The following is a 17,796-nucleotide window of genomic DNA, read 5'->3' on the forward strand; positions in this document are numbered from 1 at the left end:
GTGCTCTGTGCTGTAATGTAGGAGAGCCAAATATGACAGCTAAAGTGTTCTGAGATGCTCAGACATGTGGGATTATAACTGCCTAATACCAAGGTGTGTGTGTGTGTGTGTGTGTGTGTGTGTGTGTGTGTGTGTGTGTGTGTGTGTGTGTGTGTGTGTGTGTGTGTGTGTGTGTGTCTGTGTGTGTGTGTGCATGTGCTTGTGTGTGTGTGCTTGCTTGTGTAATATATGCAAAGCCAACATACACTAAAGTTGTGCATTATCAATAAACCTGTATAGTTAATATTACAATTCACATGCATAATACACATGAACTCTGTTATATTGCCCCTTTAATTATTCCTGAAACTTAACACTGCCCCTTTATTTATGTTGAACATTCAAGTAACCTGGTGTAAGACTTTTCACAATCTCAACCTTTGTCTTTTGTTTATATTATGTACGCCTGCTGATGGAATCCCACACTGTTATTCAATGTCCTTTCAGTTGTTTCACATTAAATTGATTAGATGTCTCTTTGCTATTGCAAGGACAGAACTGTCTTTATATGCTGATTGAACTGTTTTATTTAGACTCATCAGGGATTATGCACTCCCACTTGACTTCAGTATATATGGAAGATGAAAGCATTTCGTTAATTTTAAAAACAACAAGAAGAGGGACAATCCCTCTGTCACAAAATCTGTGCTCTTACAGATGTCAAAGACATGATCTCTCAAAAAGAAATGGCAGAGCAATAGCAATTTGTTTCATATGGCTGTCCCACACTAGGTAGAGTTGTTAGTGACACTGCAGTGCAGCATAAGGGGCGGGGGGGTGCTGCACTCCTGAGTGTGACGTCCTTTGGATGAGATATTAAACCAATGCCTCATTTGCTTCAGTTGGTGGTAGCTCAGGTGGATATAAAAGATCCCACAGCACATATTGAAAAGAATAGTAAATTCCCAGTGCCTTGGCCAAATTGCCCATAGCAGTAAAAATACCACCTCAGATCTACCCTGAAAAGAGGATACTTGCCTGGTGGGCCTAACCTGGTCAACAAAGGATAAATAAGAAAATATAAATAATTTAGAGAAGAATGACATAACCTTGAGTATTACTTTTGCTAAGTAGAAGAATTTCTGCCTATAGATGCCACATGATGATCAAAGGAGAGGAAAGTGTTCATAGGTGTGTACTAGGCTAATGGCCCTGGAGCCTTTACAAGCCTAGCCCATATAATTACCCTGGCATTGTGCCACCCGACCTTAGTTCCCAGTGCCTCTGTCGAGTAAAGCTACAGGAGTAATCCCTGTGGTGAATTTTCTATTTCTCATCCACTCATCAATATTTCTTTTGAAGAGGGCCAGTGAGGTGCTCTGCTTGATATGTATGGGAAGTCTATTCCATAACATGGGCAGTCTCTGGATTATGAACCTGTCCCTCCAGTATGTTTTGTTGATTGTGGTAATGAGGTTGAGGTCTCTGGAGCGTGTGGTGCAGAGGGATTGGGATTTCTTCAGATGTACTATTTCTAACAGAGCTGTGTCAGACATGGCTTTGTAAGTCAAGCAGTGATTGCCTCTAAGTAGGTGATATGAGACAGAGAATAGTTGGAGTTTTTTTAGTCTGTCCATATAGAACAAATGCTTAAGGCCTAGGATCCTCTTTGTGAGGTACTTTTGCGGCTTCTCCAGTTGTTACAGGTGTTTAGTGAGGTACATGCCAAATGGGGCATTGTACTCGATGACTGGCCTAATGAGGGAAGAGTAGAGGGAGACAATGACTTCTTTCTTCGTGAATGCAAAACCCTTGGTAATGAGATGTGCCACATAGAAAGAATTTCTGACTACAGTGGCAATGTGATGGTCAAAAGAGAGAATGCTGTCAACCTGTGTTCCCAAATATCTTATAGCGCCGTCTGTGTTCAGTGGACTACCATCGATGTGGTAATTCATGGGAACCAGGTTTTTCCCAAAAGGGATGACAACACATTTTTTGGCAGTGAGCTTAAGGCCATGGTTCTGACACCAGTCGTTGGTCTCTGTGAGGCCTTTCTGTAGGATGTCAACATCACTTGGGGAGTTAATAATAGCTCCCAACTTGCAATCATTTGCGAACTTTGTCAGCCAGAGTCCCTTCAAGTCAGCCTGCACTTCAGAGAAGTAGATACCAAACAGGAGAGGACCCAGGACCAAACCCTTTGGGACTCCACTCGTGACTCGTCAGCAGTCTCACTTAGAGTCAGCTACTTTTGTCACCAAAGTTATATCTTGAGGGTTGGGGTGCTTGCCAAGCAAAATGATACTACACTTTTTTAAGTTTAATTTGAGCCCATTTTCATTATACCAGCTAATAACTAGGCTGGCTATCTGTGATAGGCAGACAGTTATGCCCAAACTAACATAACCCGCCCCATACACACACAAACACACACATAACCCCAAGAAACTTCCAAGCTAACATAACCCTTCCTAATGAATGCCCATGATATATAGGGACACAGTTGGGTTGGATTGCATGGTTAGGCTTATAAAGGGCCTAGTAGTCATTAGCCTAATATAGACCTATGAACCAATGAACGTATAAGTTATTTGTGAAAGGTACAATTATCATAGGGTGATCTTGACAGTAACACCTAACTTGTACTCATTCGGAAACTTTGTAAACCAGAGATCATGTTTCCCACTTTGGAGATTAGAGAAGTAAATTCCAAAAAGGAAGTCACAGTATAGAGTCCTGGGAGACTTCACTGGTTACCATCTAATTTTCAGATGAGACATCTGCCAAACAAACTGGATGTATTCTCTCCTTTAGCTAGTTTGCTATCCATCGAACTAAACAAGGGTCTCTATTTAGAGAGCATTTAGCTTATTTAAAATGCCAGCATGGAAAATGGTGCCAAATGATTTGGTTAGGTCAAGATACACTGTGTGAACAGTATCACCACTGTCAAAAGTATATGTGACCCTCTCAAAGAAACTGGCTAGATTTGTCATGATCTCCCTTTGATGAATCCAAAGCTGTTGAGGGTGTATCCTAATAAGAATTTTAATGTCACAATTGACATCATTAGTTATAATACATTCCTTATCTTTGTAAATCTGGCTTGTAAGGCAGGCAAGTATGTAATTACCAGGCTCTCTAAAGTCAAGGCCAATGTCAAAGGCCTCTGGCTGACCAAATTTGCAGACAATTGCAAATTAGGAGCAATTGTAAAATCTTGACAGCCGTGGTGGTGTAGCGGTTAGGGTTGTCACTTCACAGCAAGAGGTTCTTTGGTTCGATTCTCAGCTGGAGTTCCTGCTGTGCGGAGTCTGCATGTCCTCCTCGAGGCTGCGTGAACTGTAAAGAAATGCAGGTAGGTGCGTCTGCGTGTGGGTGTGCCTTCCATGAAGGTTGGGCGTCAGGCCGGCAACTCTGCACCGTAAAAACTACTGCCAATCATTAGTGGACCGTGATCTGCTGTGGCAACCCCAAACTGGGAAAAACTGAAAAAGGTGTGAGCACTTGTGGAATCCCCCAGCAACACTAATGCTCTCCAGGATGGAATGACACAGACAAATAACTTGTATCAGAGCCATGGGCAAAAACTAAGTGCAATAAAATGTATAATAGTATCATTTGGGAATTCCTCCAGCCCTGGAAACTATAATTTTGATAACACACCCCTAAGAGTCAAACTAATAGTCAGAGACTTGGGGACACACAGACAGTAATCTAGTCTTAGACCATCATGTGTCTACAATAGTGAGAAAATCATTCTGTCTTGTGCAACATATAAACAAAGGTATGGCATCTAGGTCCAAGCAGGTCATTGTTCCACTGTATTTGACATTCATCAAACTTATCATTCAGTACACTGGCCCCTTTGGTATGTACTTAACGAGGCACTTTCAACAACTGGAATGTCCTTAGAAGTTCCTCACAAAAAGAATGCAGGAGCATAAGTAATATGTTGTGTGCAGACCACCTCAAAGCCCTATCTGTATTCTGTCTCCTGCATGCTGTTCAGGGGAATTGTATGCCTGGCATACAAGGCATTGCTGGACCCCATCTTGATGGACGTTTTGTATATCCACAAAGCAGTCAGCACCAGAATTACCCATTCTAAAGTTTTAAATCTTGCCTGTGACATAAGACCTGCTGGAGAGACAGGTATGTAGCCTAGAGATGGATCTAGTTGATATGATTGAACAACCACTACATTGAACTATACACCACCGAGACAAAAAGGTTGAATGGTTGAAACATCAAATGTTCAGACCGTCAAATCTGAACTCATCAAAGTACATTGGTCGGCCAACAACTTAGGTGTCATCCATTATAAATGTGTTTAAAGTGCTAAAACAGCGTAAAATGTATATAGCTTCTATAGATAATAATGCTTACTGACTAGTTAGCCAACCAGTGTACTTCTATGAGTTCAGATTCAATGGCCTGAACATTCAGTGTTTCAGCTATTTGATCCTTTTGTCTTGATGATGTGTAGTTTGATGTAATGGTTGTTCAGTCATATCAGCTAGATTCCCCAGAGACTACCCCTTCTGTGGAACAGGTTCCTCATCCAAGCAAAGCAAGTTCCTCCCTAACCCAATGCAAGTGTAACTTGGACAGTGACAGTTGGATGGAGAACAGGAAATTCATCCCTAGTTTGACACCTGTCTCTCTAATGGACACAGGCAGCCTGTAAATGATTGATCTCCCAAGCCCCTGCTTATAAATGTTTTATCTATTAAGTTCTTGCTTACACTTATCAAGAGTACAAGGTCTTGTCAGAGATTTGGGATGCATGGCTAGACTTAACAAGGCCCCAGTGGTCGTTGACCTAATATACACCTATGAACCTATGAACTTATGAGTCTCAGAGAATCTACCTTGAGATGATAAACATGCAGATGTTACTGGAGTTGCATCAGTCCTCAAGGTATGATAAGTGCAAAATCCTAGGTATGGAAGGGAGCTTTCTTTGCATTTAGACCAAATTTCAGTAATTACACCAAAACGGGTATGTTTCAGGTGCAGGAGAATCTAAATTTCAGGCAAATTGTTGTTGAGATGTCTGCCATTGAGAAGAGACATCTTAAGTTGGTCCATCTTAGAGGTTGATGAATATTCAACACTAGAATATTCATTAATTGCATTCTGCCTAAGAAAGGCACTATACGGCAAAAGGCTTTAGGTAGAATGTAAATGCCTTTGAACATGAGGTGCAGGCCACCCTTTGTGAAGCAAGTTGAAATATTAGTCATCTCATCCCATCCTGTCACATGCTAGAACCCTGTAGAATGACATCAGCTGTTCAGCCAATTGTTGAAGCCAGTTGTCTTTTCTGTGTACCTAGCTATCATTTTCAAGAAAGAAAGAAGTCCACTCAGGACTAAAGTCTTACCTACAGTTGTGACATGCATGGAATGGTCTGCCTTGAATCTCTGCTTGTTCCTGAGAGTTTTGCACCTAATATCACTAACTCCCACATGAACTCCGTACCATGTCCTAGTCATTGTCTTATAGTTGTGTATATTCAGGGCCTCTTCTGTCAGCTGGGATGATAGGGATTTCCCAGTATGCTTCACCGCCCAGATCTCTGTGATGGCATAGTGCTCATATATCACTAAATAAGATTCCAGGTCATCCACCCTCATTAGTTTATCCATATGGCACAGTCCAGATATTGTTAATCAACAATGGCTAGCACATGTAGTTGCTACTGTATTTTAATTGTACCAGCTTTTGGTCAGTCCCCACTTGCAAATGTAATTTTTTTCTGGTATTGTCTCTATTGTTGCAGTCACCATTTAATCAATGCACACACCACCAGTGTAAGTCCAGAGTCACATACAGGTTTATTATCACAAATCAAACCTAATTAGAATCACAGCTGACTTAAGTTTGCAGATTCAAACACAGTTGCACAATACCTTAGATTATATCTGCTCAGAGTTCACAGTTCACACAGCCCCTACAAGATGTAGGCTGTTTGAAAAAAAAATCCAAGTTTACAGGCCTCTGCCAGGCCCAACATCCACTTTTGTAAACAAGTCTCTCCACAGGTACAATCCATGGCTTAGCTCAGACTGGATTCTCATTCCATGCTTTCAGGGTCTTCCTTTAGATGATCCTCTAGATGAGGAACTAACATCCTGCTTTCTGCTGTTAGGCAGCCACCTTACATACCGCCTTGATAGTCAATAAAAGCTGCCTTGAAAAAATTCCCATACTCCATACTTTCAGTATGGAATATCTTGTACATTTTCAGTCAACATGTTACAAGATATCGGCTAACTAAAGAGATGGTTGACGTGTGTGAGGCAGCGCAATTCTTGGGTTTGGGGAATATTTTTCTCTAATATTCTGCAATCTTGGAGTTAGTTTATGTTATTATCAGAGGGCATGGGCAGCAGAGGAAGCCTCCATGCAAAAGCTATGTTTTATGCTGTTTATTTATTTATTTTGAAATTGCGCGTGCTCTGAGGTTGTTTCTCGGTGCATGTGTAGGTAGTAGTGTGTCAACAGTGGCATTTTTGATGTTATGCTGTCAATGTTTTGTAAGTTAACATTTTGGTCATTCATTTATTTTAGATAATGCCATATATATGGGTTATGCATGGATTGCTGAATCTTCAGAATATTGAATACATGATTGGATAGTCGTGCTATCAAGGATCCCATTTTCGGGTTTTGAGTGGTCATTGTAGAGTAGGCTATGGGAATTTGCTTTTTCCCCTCTGTTGTGTTTCTCTTAGAGTTAATATAAGTATGTAACAGAGGGCTTTCTGCCAGCAAAAACAGATGTTTTGGTGTATTAATTTTGTTCTTTTACAGTGTTTCGTTCATCAATCATTTTCACGTCAGTGATGTACACAGTTCTTTACATATATTATATTCAATTGATTGGCTAAACAGATGTCTATAGATGTGCAAGACTGCACAATTCCCGGGGTCGGGGAATATGACCTTTCTGTGATTTTGTATAATCTTGGAGTTAGCTTATATAATTAGCAGGAGTATGGAGGACCACTGAGGCTTGCCTCCCTCCAAAAAAATGATGATTTGTGATTTTTTTTTGTTTTGAATTTTTTTTCATACGCGAAAGTTGGTTCTCAGCACGTGTGTAGTAAGTAGCATATCAGAGTTGGCATTTTCCATATTATGCTGTTACCATTTTGAACATCAACATTTTGGTCATTCCTTTATTGTAGGTAATGCCATATAAATTATATATATATATATATATATATATATATATATATATATATATATATATATATATATATATATATATATATATATATATATACACACACACACACACACACACACACACACACACACACACACACACACATACTGTATGTATGTATACAGCAAGATATATATACATATATATATATATATATATATATATATATATATATATATATATATATATGGGTCTACATCATTTCAATGAAAACTCATTTCACTGAAATTCATTTAGTTGAAAACTCATTTCACTGAAACTCAGCTGCCTAAGCACAATTCACTGAAAGCTCACCAGTGAAAACTTATTTGACTGAAACTAATTTCTCTGAAAGGTATATGCCCTGTTCCCCACTGTAGTGCAATCCTGGAGTTAGTATATATAGTAAGGGGGATTTGGGGGCACAGCCCCCCCACATTTGAGGGTGTGGGGTGCATGGCCCCCCACATAGTTTGGGTATATATTGTTTTCTGGAAAGAGTTATTCATTCAACTTGTGAGTATCCAGGTCTATGGTTTACAGTGTTTAAAATAGGTGGGGATTACTCTGCACATAAATAGGGTGTCTTGGCCAGTAAGAACTTCTCAGAGTAAGTCCTTCTTCAGAAAAAAAGGAGTTCTAGTTTATTTTATTTGGACTCTGCATTAACTATACATAGGGGCATAGTCTCAGGAAATTTTGTTACATAATCGGTGATTAAAACCACCAGGGAACAACCAGGAGATGCTAGCTGAATGAAAATGTAAACGAACCACCTTCAGGCTTAATGGAAGTACACAGGAACTTTGTATAGCGTAAAAATATGTTTATTCATGCACAATGCAGTCACAGTTTGAAAAAGTCCTGTTGAGGAAGAAAGCATTTAACTGCTAAGTTGTGACTGTGTTGTGCACAAATAAACACATTTTTATGCTTTACACAGTTCCTGTGTACTTCCATTGAGCTTGGAAGTGGTTCATGTACATAATCAGTGATTGCCAGGATATACTGATGGCCCTTAATACAGAAGGATATCAAATGGTACTTAAACACTTGGATAGGTGCTGCTCTCTGCCAGTCTAGGCAACTTGTACAAATGTTTCTATGAAGTTCATAACACTGGGCAAGTAAAATACAGCTGAAATTATAGTCTTTTTCATATCCATTTGTAAAGGACCACAGAAAATATAGCTATATATTAACTTCCCTAGATGCGTTCTGTAAGGCCTTGGAACTAATAACTGGCTCTTTGCCTTTGGTTACCCTGCTAGATCATATAATTTCTTAGTTCAAAATATGACTATGAAGTAAGAGTGTTCTTTTCCCTTGTTTCCCCATATAATATCATTGTATTTCCCCTGGCCCTGCTCAGTGTTTTATATTGCCTTCCCACTTAGCCTTCTTGAAACTGATGCATCTTATCTGAAAGCCATTCAAGTAAGGATTATTTTCATTAGTATTCCAAAGTGAAGTGAAGTGAAGCGAATGCCGTGGCTTCTTCTACAAATATAGGTACAGATGTATTCCTTTCATCTAGTTCATGTTTGTAAGGAGCTGCTGGGAAATGCATTTGAAATATCAAGATTCAGCAATAATTTCAACAAACAGGCAACCATTATTGTGCACAACATGGTAACTCAGCATAAAAGATGTTAACACTTCAGCATCCTGTACCCAAGTGACTTTTGTTTTTATAATGCGTTATGATACATGTTACTACTTAAATGATTTTGCCACACACTTATCTTAAAAGGGAAATTATAGTAAATATACTATATATATATATATATATATATATATATATATATATATACACAAATATTTACCATCCCTAAACCACTTATTAGATCTCCCCACTTAACATAAAAAAATAAATGTTGCACTGTTTGCATCTTACATTTGTACTCTGAATTGAACCTGCTAAAGCACAAACGCACTAGATATAGACAATAAAGCAAAGTATGAAACTATGAAACATGACTGATGCCTGTGAGGAGTGTGAATAACTCTAAACATGTGGATGATGTATGTATCCTGAATCTGGAACTGCTGAGAACATAAGACAGGAAAACTCTGAGCCATTTTTCTGTAACATGCATTAGAACGTTTATAGTCTTGAGGCAAAGCAGAGTCAAATGGAAATGGAATAGAAACAGTCACAGTTGACTGTTGTTAGATAACATATACACTGTCACAATGATTAATTGAACTCAAACTTCCATCCTTATCTCAGATATTCAGTTCTAAATCTGTCATCAGTGTAGAAAGGATATGTCAGATAGCGGTCTGGCTATTCTTGGCTAAAATTAGTTTGTCTGGTTTTATGAAGCCCTGTATTCAGGTTGACACTCGAGGAGCCAGGTGAATATGCCTATAAAGTCAAACTGTAATACCACCTTTAGTTTGGACCATGTAGAAAGATAATTCAGTGGTTTTCTACACTGTTATTTCTGTTGTTTTTCACTCCCCACTGCACACACACACGCGCACACACACACACACACACACACACACACACACACACACACACACACACACACACGCGCTTCAGCTGAACAGCTTGTCCTGGTTGCACGATGGGTAGTCATTATGCAAAATCATACGCCATTAAAAGCCTTATGAAGTTTAGTCTGTTTTAGTATCTTTTTGGAAGTCCGTACTGCTCTCAGCTTCTTCATTAGATTCCAGATAGTGAGGACTTGATGCAGCACGAGCGAAGCAGTTGTCAACCACCAATTGTTGGAATTCTCTGGACATAAACTGTGTAGCATTGTCTGTAACCAGTTCAATAAGTAAGCCATACCTTCAAGATATAGTATTGAATCTGGCTATTATTTTTTGGCTAGCTATTGTTGGGTATATTATTTTTATGTCACAAGAGTTAAAATTAAGTACGCCACAGTAGTTTTAGCTTTCCAACTCAAATAAGTCAGCGGCTATCTTTTGCCAAGGACATTGTAGTAATGGTATTGGCATCTGTGACTCATGTTTTTGCAATGGTTTATCTACAATGCAGAATTAACACTTTTGACACTAGGTCAATAATGTCTTGTTTGGTCACCACACTGACATGTTGGCTCTTTCTCAACATTTGGTAGGTCCCAGTGGCCTTAGTGTCTTTGATTTAGCACATGTTTTCATTTATTTGTTAGTACTACAATTCTGTCTTGATGTAGCAACAAACCATTGTGCTATGATAACTGTGATCTTACTGTATAATACATATGCATAAACAGCTTGGTTTGAGGCCAAATCTGGATATTTTTTGGTAGCTTGTTTAAACATTTCTAGCCTTTTAGTAGTTACTGATATTGTTAACACCATGCTCTGCAAATAACCTGCAACACCATCTATAGGATATCTGGATAACACATTTGTAACAACTAGTTGTTTTCTAGGCATATGTATACCTTTAGCTTTGAGCCCTCTTAGTTTCATTAATACTCTCTGGTACTTTTGTCATACTTTGTGTAGGTTATATGAATTGTTTAATAGAACTAGTGATTTGTAATTAATATATAGCCAGAAACTCTGGCTTTAATGAGTATCTGAATAACTTTTCACATACCCACACACTTGCAAGGCACTCTTTCAAGCAATAGCTATTAGCATCTGCATTTACTGTTGAGTTTTATTTATCAAGAAGATCCCAGTTCTGACATGTCAGGAGTTGCCACAAAAAAAAAAAAATTGTTGACATTGAAGGTCAAGACAGAAGTGTCAGATTTTAGCATCATTTTCAGCAGACAGATAACTTTCACCACACAAAGCATGGCAACTCTGCATAAGCAATGTTAACATTTCAGCAGCTTGCTCCCAACTGTGTACTGTTCAGAATTCGCATTGCATTATGGTACAGGTTACATAATAAAAGGGCTGCACCACACATAAATCTTAAAAGACCAATGGTAATTTACACATCTGCACAACACATATAAGCATTTTATCAGCTGTAACCCCCAAGTCTCTAAAATCCACAAAATTAATTGTATTCTGCCATGGATACTGATAGTTTCCCTTCAGTAGTTCTCTTACTTTCTTAATCCTTAGAGTCCTGCTTTTATTTCTGACTGGTTGTGCATGCTGGTGTAGTGGAGGGAAGCTTAAAACATCGTTCAAGTTCCCATTTTCCTTTTTCTTCAGCAATTGTCCATTAAAACGACTTCAAACGTAAAAGTCATGGGCAATCAGAATTGCCATATAGCTGAAACACCTGATGTTCATGAGGGTCATTTACATATATCCCATGTGCCTCTGTTACAGGAGGTTTGGGAGGTTAGTCATTGGAAGTTCTAGCTTGGCTGGAGTTTTCATTTAGTTTTTACTGATTGTTTTTTCAGTGTGACTTTCTCACTCTGTTGTTTTTCTTCAGCAAGAGAATCATTTATCTCTTTTTCAGTTTGTATTCTCATCTATAGAACCTTCTGTATCAGTTTCACTCTGACTTATTTTATTATTTTAACAATTGAAGTATTATGGAAAGACACAGTAACAAATTTACGTAACTCTGCCACCCAGAGCCAAATTATAGTTCCTTTTGTGTCTTCTAGTCCTACTTCTTTTTGGTAGAGCCTGTGTGTTTCTGGGAGTGTACCTGGTTGAAATTTCACCCATTTTTTCCATAGTTCTTTGAAGTGAGAAACTCCTGGGCAATTGGCACATAATATAGTAAGTTATGCACTGGCGCTACTGGGCATAACACTGTCTAAAGGGTTTGCATTTCTGCCTGTATTGTAGGGTACTCTTTTTTTTGTTTTATGTTAACAAACATACTTTGCTCTCACTAATGTAATCATTCTCTCCAAGTTTAATAACCCTTGCATTTCTTTTCTCCACTACCGCAATATTACTTGTCAGAAAAGTTCAACAGTAGATATTCTGCTAAAACAATGTGCTGTGCAGAATACTTAGGTTCACTCTGAATACTCATTTTCTTACTTAACTAGGGAGTGCCTTTTTAAATGTATCTATAGTCAAGATTTCTTGTCTTTTTCGTACATTACTTACATAAAGTTCCAACCACAGTTTTAAAATATGCATTAAATCAGACATCTGTGACCTTACCAATCTGTCCACATTGAATGTCCAGTTATGAAACTTAAATAACTGAACCTTGAGTGAAGCCCCAGCCCTAGCCAAATGTTCTTGTTTCATGTACTTATGTGCATCATCATCCCCAGTATATCTACATACAATTTTAATGAGTCCCTGGTTAAATGTGAGGATAGTATCCAGACCCACTTAGCTTGCAGACTGTTCTTTTTTTTTTTTTTTTGGTTCTATACCTATCAATGCCTATAGGTAAGCCTTGACATCATCATCATCTTCTGCTCCAAATTTCTATAGATGTGTTCTGGGTTTTGGGAACAGTGATGTGGATAATTGGGTTGTCATGTTGGAGAGTCATTGTTGGAGGATAAGCTGGTGTTGGTCAGTGGTAGACATCTGTTTTTGGAGACTAAGGGCCAGATTCCAAAAGAGTTGCTCTCAGTGTAAGTTTGCCCTGATTGCAAAAGACTTGCTGTTGGTGCAACTGACTTACGTCAGTGTAAAGCCTATCTATAAACAGGTTTGCACCAGGGGCCAGATTTGCTTTCAGCCTGCTCTGTGTGTAAGTGGTCACTTGCACTGAAAGCAATTTTTTTGGAATCAGATTCAAAAAGGTGTTTCTTGGTGTCTCTGTTAAAGGTCAGAAGTGGAGCTCAATAAAGTCTCATTAGAATTCAACAAAGACTCAATTAAATTTTCCATTTTGAAGGAAACAGCAGCTACAAATTCAGTACAGACGTGACTTTTGGTTTCAAAGAAATTTTCCCCAATAAAATGTCTTTTCAAAGCAACTCTTCTCACAGCTACAAATTTCCCCTTGCCAGTGTAAACCGCTTTATGGACACAAGAGTTTTTACACTTCTCACACATTTTAAGTGGTATTGTTTTTTTTTTCTGTCAGCAAGTATCACTGTATCATGTAATATTTCAGTTAGGAATGGATATTCCTTTCTGGTAGCAATAAACTCCTCAGGAAAAGTACTTTCAGGTTGTTTAAAGTTAGAACTTATAAAAATGCCTTCTGCCTACTGCAGCCACCAGTGTAGCATTTTATGTCACTTACAGTAATAAACCAGTCAACACCTCTCTCAGTTTCTAAATTAAATTTATATGGACAACGGAAAAGTATTTACTTGTAACAAAACATTGCAAGTAACAGAAGCGAAATTCAATCTATTTAAAATTATATCTCTAGGGTTCAGTTCACACTTGCAGTATTCCTTTATACAGTCTTTTTCAAAGCAAACAGTAGTTACAGTCAGTATAATTTTTGAACAGACTTTACCACATAGTAAGGCCATTCCCTTGGAGAACAGTCACTTATCCCATTCAGACTTCAGAAGTATCATCCGACATTTCATGGACAAGATTTAAAATGCCTTCATTATAGATTCAGCTTTCAGACGTTTTCTTGATGAACAGACAGGAAATTGTTTTGTTTTTTTTCCATAGGTAGTGGTCAATGTATTCACCAAGATGCACATGTTCCTCACTGGTTGCATGATGAGCCACATTCTAGTTTACCCGTCTCCTGTATATTTCACAGGAACTTTGGAATTCCATTCCCTGACATTCCTGTTGCTAAATGCAACACAAACAGCAGATGTAATACCAATACCAGCAGTGTTTTCCCCAAGCTCAGCTTACACTCTACTACTGTATATAGATTACTTTCAGTCAGTAATTTTTTTATGGTGAGGTTGCATCTTTGAAAAAATAATATAGCCATGGTCTCATATTTAATTCAAATGATCTTACTCCAGCAACATCATAAGTAAATGGTAGCAATGCCCGACAATTATTCCTGATCTGGGACATTTCTCCAGCACTTTTTAGCTCGGTCACCGATCACTGATTCTTTGTTGTTAATCTAGAGCGCTTCATGTTTCTGGGAAAAGATAAAAAAACAACTATAACAGTTGCAACATTGGCAGCAAAAGCCATTTATAACAATTAACTTTTTAAAATGAAGCTTTAAAAGTAAAACGAAAATGTTGCATAATACCAGTATGTAATGATGGGGATTATTTATCTAATCACTCTGACAATATTTATCACTCATGGACCTGATTAAATAGAACACAACCCAGTCCCAAATTTTATATATTGTTTACTTCTCATGTTTGAAAATTGCAATGATAAAAATAGAACAGAGGTGGTACACATATTTAGTAATGCTGCATAGTAATTAAAATATAATAGTTTTAGAAATGCATCAGCTTCAAATTTCTTCTTAATTATAGTGGTGTTTGTATGTATGAATTGCAAGGATTCTATTTATTTTTAATTAAATAAGGGTTGCTTAGTGTTTTTGTTTTATTTCCATTATTATTTTGATGTGTGTGTGTGTGTGTGTGTGTGTGTGTGTGTGTGTGTGTGTGTGTGTGTGTGTGTGTGTGTACGTTTGTGTCTGTCTGTGTATGAGTAGATAATGACATCATGAGAATTACAAATAAAAAAATATAATTTTGTTGTTTGTTAAGTAAGGCATTGTATGTACTTTTCAAAGTTCAATTAATTTCTTTGCAGGTGAAACAATTCAAATCTTTGCTGAGATTCAGAACTCATCTACACGCAAAGTTGTGCCGAGAGTGTCCCTTTGCCAAATACAGACATTCCATGCCGAAGGGCATACAAATGTTTCAAATACAATTCTTGTAGAATTTAAGGGAGAACCACTGCTACCTGGAGACACTGATGTATGGAATGGGAAATCCGTGCTGATCCCAACAGTGATTCCTTCAATATTAAATTGTACTATTATTTATTTGGAATATTTACTAAAGGTAAGTTGCTGCCCTTTAATTAATTAGTACAGCTGTCCTTTGTTGCCGTGCAATATATACCTAGTGATATCTTACAGTGCAAATGCTCCTTATAGATCCAATGGTTTTTGCAATAATTCTATTTTACACATGGTATTACCACTTAAAGCACACTTATTTTGAGAGTAGTCAGTAAAACAATTAAAGACTCAGTACACCATATTTAGCAGTATATGGAATATTTTAGAATACTTTAGAAAATGTTTGTCATGACAAACATATATAAAGGAGAAAGGTAGTGAATGTTGATTTGAATCTACTGAAATAATATGACAAATAATATTCTTAGTCCAAGTATGTGAAAGATTAGTAGTATTCTGTTTTATTAGCTTGAATAAGAGCTGCAAGAATAATTTGAAATATAAAGGGTTAATTTAAAAATAAAATAAAATGCTAACAAAGTAGTAGTAAATGTGCTGGCATAGCATAGTTAAGATGCTGGCATCCATGTGACGTAGATGGCAGCTGCAAGGACACCCATGAAGTAAAGAAATGTAACATCAAGTTTCAGATAGTGCTGGAACACCACGTTTCAGATAATGCAAGACTGAGTTTCCATGGATCATCAAAGAACCAAGGACAAGGGAACAAAGGAAAACTGTTATACAAAGAAAGAACTGTATTACATCAGACTTTAAGAAAAATACCAGACCTTCTGGTATAAATGTAACTATGCATAAACAGACGTTGGGAATTTGCTATAGAGAGCTTACAGCATATGTGTTGCGTGTTTGTAGAACCAAAAGTCAAATGTAACAGAAATGTCGTACTAACTAAAGCAGTTTCTGAAGCAGTTTGATTCCATGTATTCATTGTACTTAGTACAATCCAGTATCTAAAAGTAGCTGTTTATACTAAGAGTTAATATACTGTGATGTGTATGGATGTAAATGCAACTAACAGCAAGATAAACAGAAAGACGTGCATAGAATTCACAGAATTCTTCAACGGCGAGCCACAGTTGACTGACCGCATGGTTTCTCCTTGTGACAACTCCAGCTGCTTTTTCATTTTATTCAGTTAGTATGTCCAGTTGCAAAGCAAACGTTTGCCTCCTTCTTCTGCACAGTATCCAGTAGCAGAACAGTGCATTTCTGCAAGTTTTACAGGTCCTGTACATTTGCACAGCTGAATCTGCCAGCTGTGTCGACCAACTTTTGGGAGAATCAACAAGGGACTTCCACGTTTTCTCGATGGAAGATTTGGCCACCTTCCACACAGAAACTGGTAATTCTTTTCTTTGTTTCTCATTCTACAGCATGGATGTCATAAACAACAGAACTGTAAAGTGTACCACTACTTTTCAGGTACACAGTAGTAATAGTCCAGCACATGTATTGTCAGGTTTTAAAAATTGGTATAAACAAAACAATAGTACATGCAGTACCTTATTGGAAAATGTTGATGTCAATGCTTTATCTAAATGCATTATGTTTGACTGGCATCTTAAACAGCAACATGATTGGTATGACAGTAAACATTTATGTTTTAAAAGTAATGGTAAAGAACCACATGCATTATGTCCTGTTACAACACATAAAATGTTAATTTCAAAGTTACAATATCAGTCAAGTCAGTTATTTACAAGATTTTCTGTACATCTTGCTAGAAAAAAGTGGCATAAACCCACTGCACATTACAAAACAGATAAGAACAGAGACAAGGTTCATGGTGAACTGACAAAAAGATTTAATAAACTTCTAAGACATAGTCAGAGTGAGTTCAAAAGTTTCAACATATACAAACACTTTTTCAAAAGTGCATAAAAGCTTTAAAGTCAGCAAAATAGAATACTGACAAATATAATCTGGTTAGTAAACAGTTAAAGAAACAGCAGTTAACTGAGCTGATAAGAAATAATTTACGACTTATTATTCTACCTTTGGAAATGGTTAAGGGTACACTGCACCAACTTTTATTCAGTTAAAGCAAGGAACTTAAATAGTAATTTTAAAACCATTTCATCTAACAAAACAGTTCTAGGGCATAGAAATCAAATGAGAGTAGTTAAATGCAGAAAAGACATGACATCTCAAGACTGACATGCATGCATTTTTTTTTTCATCTAAAGTGCAGCAAAAGGCAGACCACAGCAAATGTAAATCATGTAAATATATAACAGGTAAGCAACGGATAAACCAGGCAGAAGCCAAGCAGAGAAATGCAGCTGCTATATATATATATATATATATATATATATATATATATATATATATATATATATATATATATACATATACACATATATATGTGTTTAAATGGTGTGCATTTTAGCTTTTTGTATTTGGTCTGATGAAGCTTAACTGCGAAAGCGCTTACCTTTTGTTACAATAAATATCCTGGATTGCTTTTTACTACTGGAGGCCTTTGTGACTGTGTTTTTCCTGCCTTGATGTCTGCATTTTCCTTATGGAGTATTTTGTTTACTGGAAGAATTGGTGACTGTATCTCGTTGCTATAGCAGCTGCATTTCTCTGCTTGGCTTCTGTCTGCCTGGTTTATTCGTTGCATACCTGTTACATTACTTTAGTTATTTATATATTTTAGCAACGGAGTATTTATCCCTTGGTCTGCATTTTCTTTGTTTTGTTTTTATGTAAATATATCTGTTTTAAGCATGTGTTAGTTAAGTCAATATCTCTTTTGTTTCTTACAATATTTTGTAATTGTATAATAGCATAAAAAATAGCAAAGACTCCAGTTAAAACAGTATTCAAAAGT

The 17,796-nt window shown here is 37.3% G+C and overlaps 1 protein-coding gene and 1 long non-coding RNA gene across 2 annotated transcripts in view; one reads left to right on the top strand and one right to left on the bottom strand.

Annotated features, from left to right (window-relative positions):
* The window catches only part of LOC122795808 (arrestin domain-containing protein 3-like), a 492,470-nt gene extending 477,392 nt beyond the window's left edge, over positions 1-15,078 (top strand). The window contains exon 7 of the mRNA XM_044064144.1: positions 14,780-15,078. Within this exon, the coding sequence (XP_043920079.1) occupies positions 14,780-15,063 (284 nt within the window). The 3' untranslated portion in view covers positions 15,064-15,078. The remainder of the gene's footprint in view (positions 1-14,779) is intronic.
* Positions 13,230-17,552, bottom strand: LOC122795809. Its single transcript, XR_006363866.1, has 2 exons — positions 17,395-17,552; positions 13,230-14,138 (listed from the first exon to the last, which is right to left on the bottom strand). It is a non-coding gene; the product is annotated as an uncharacterized LOC122795809 (long non-coding RNA).
* Positions 17,553-17,796: the final 244 nt, after the last annotated feature.

The sequence above is a fragment of the Protopterus annectens genome, chromosome 2.part2 (assembly GCF_019279795.1).
Source record: "Protopterus annectens isolate FY-2018-M chromosome 2.part2, PAN1.0, whole genome shotgun sequence".
NCBI classification, from domain to species: domain Eukaryota; kingdom Metazoa; phylum Chordata; order Ceratodontiformes; family Protopteridae; genus Protopterus; species Protopterus annectens.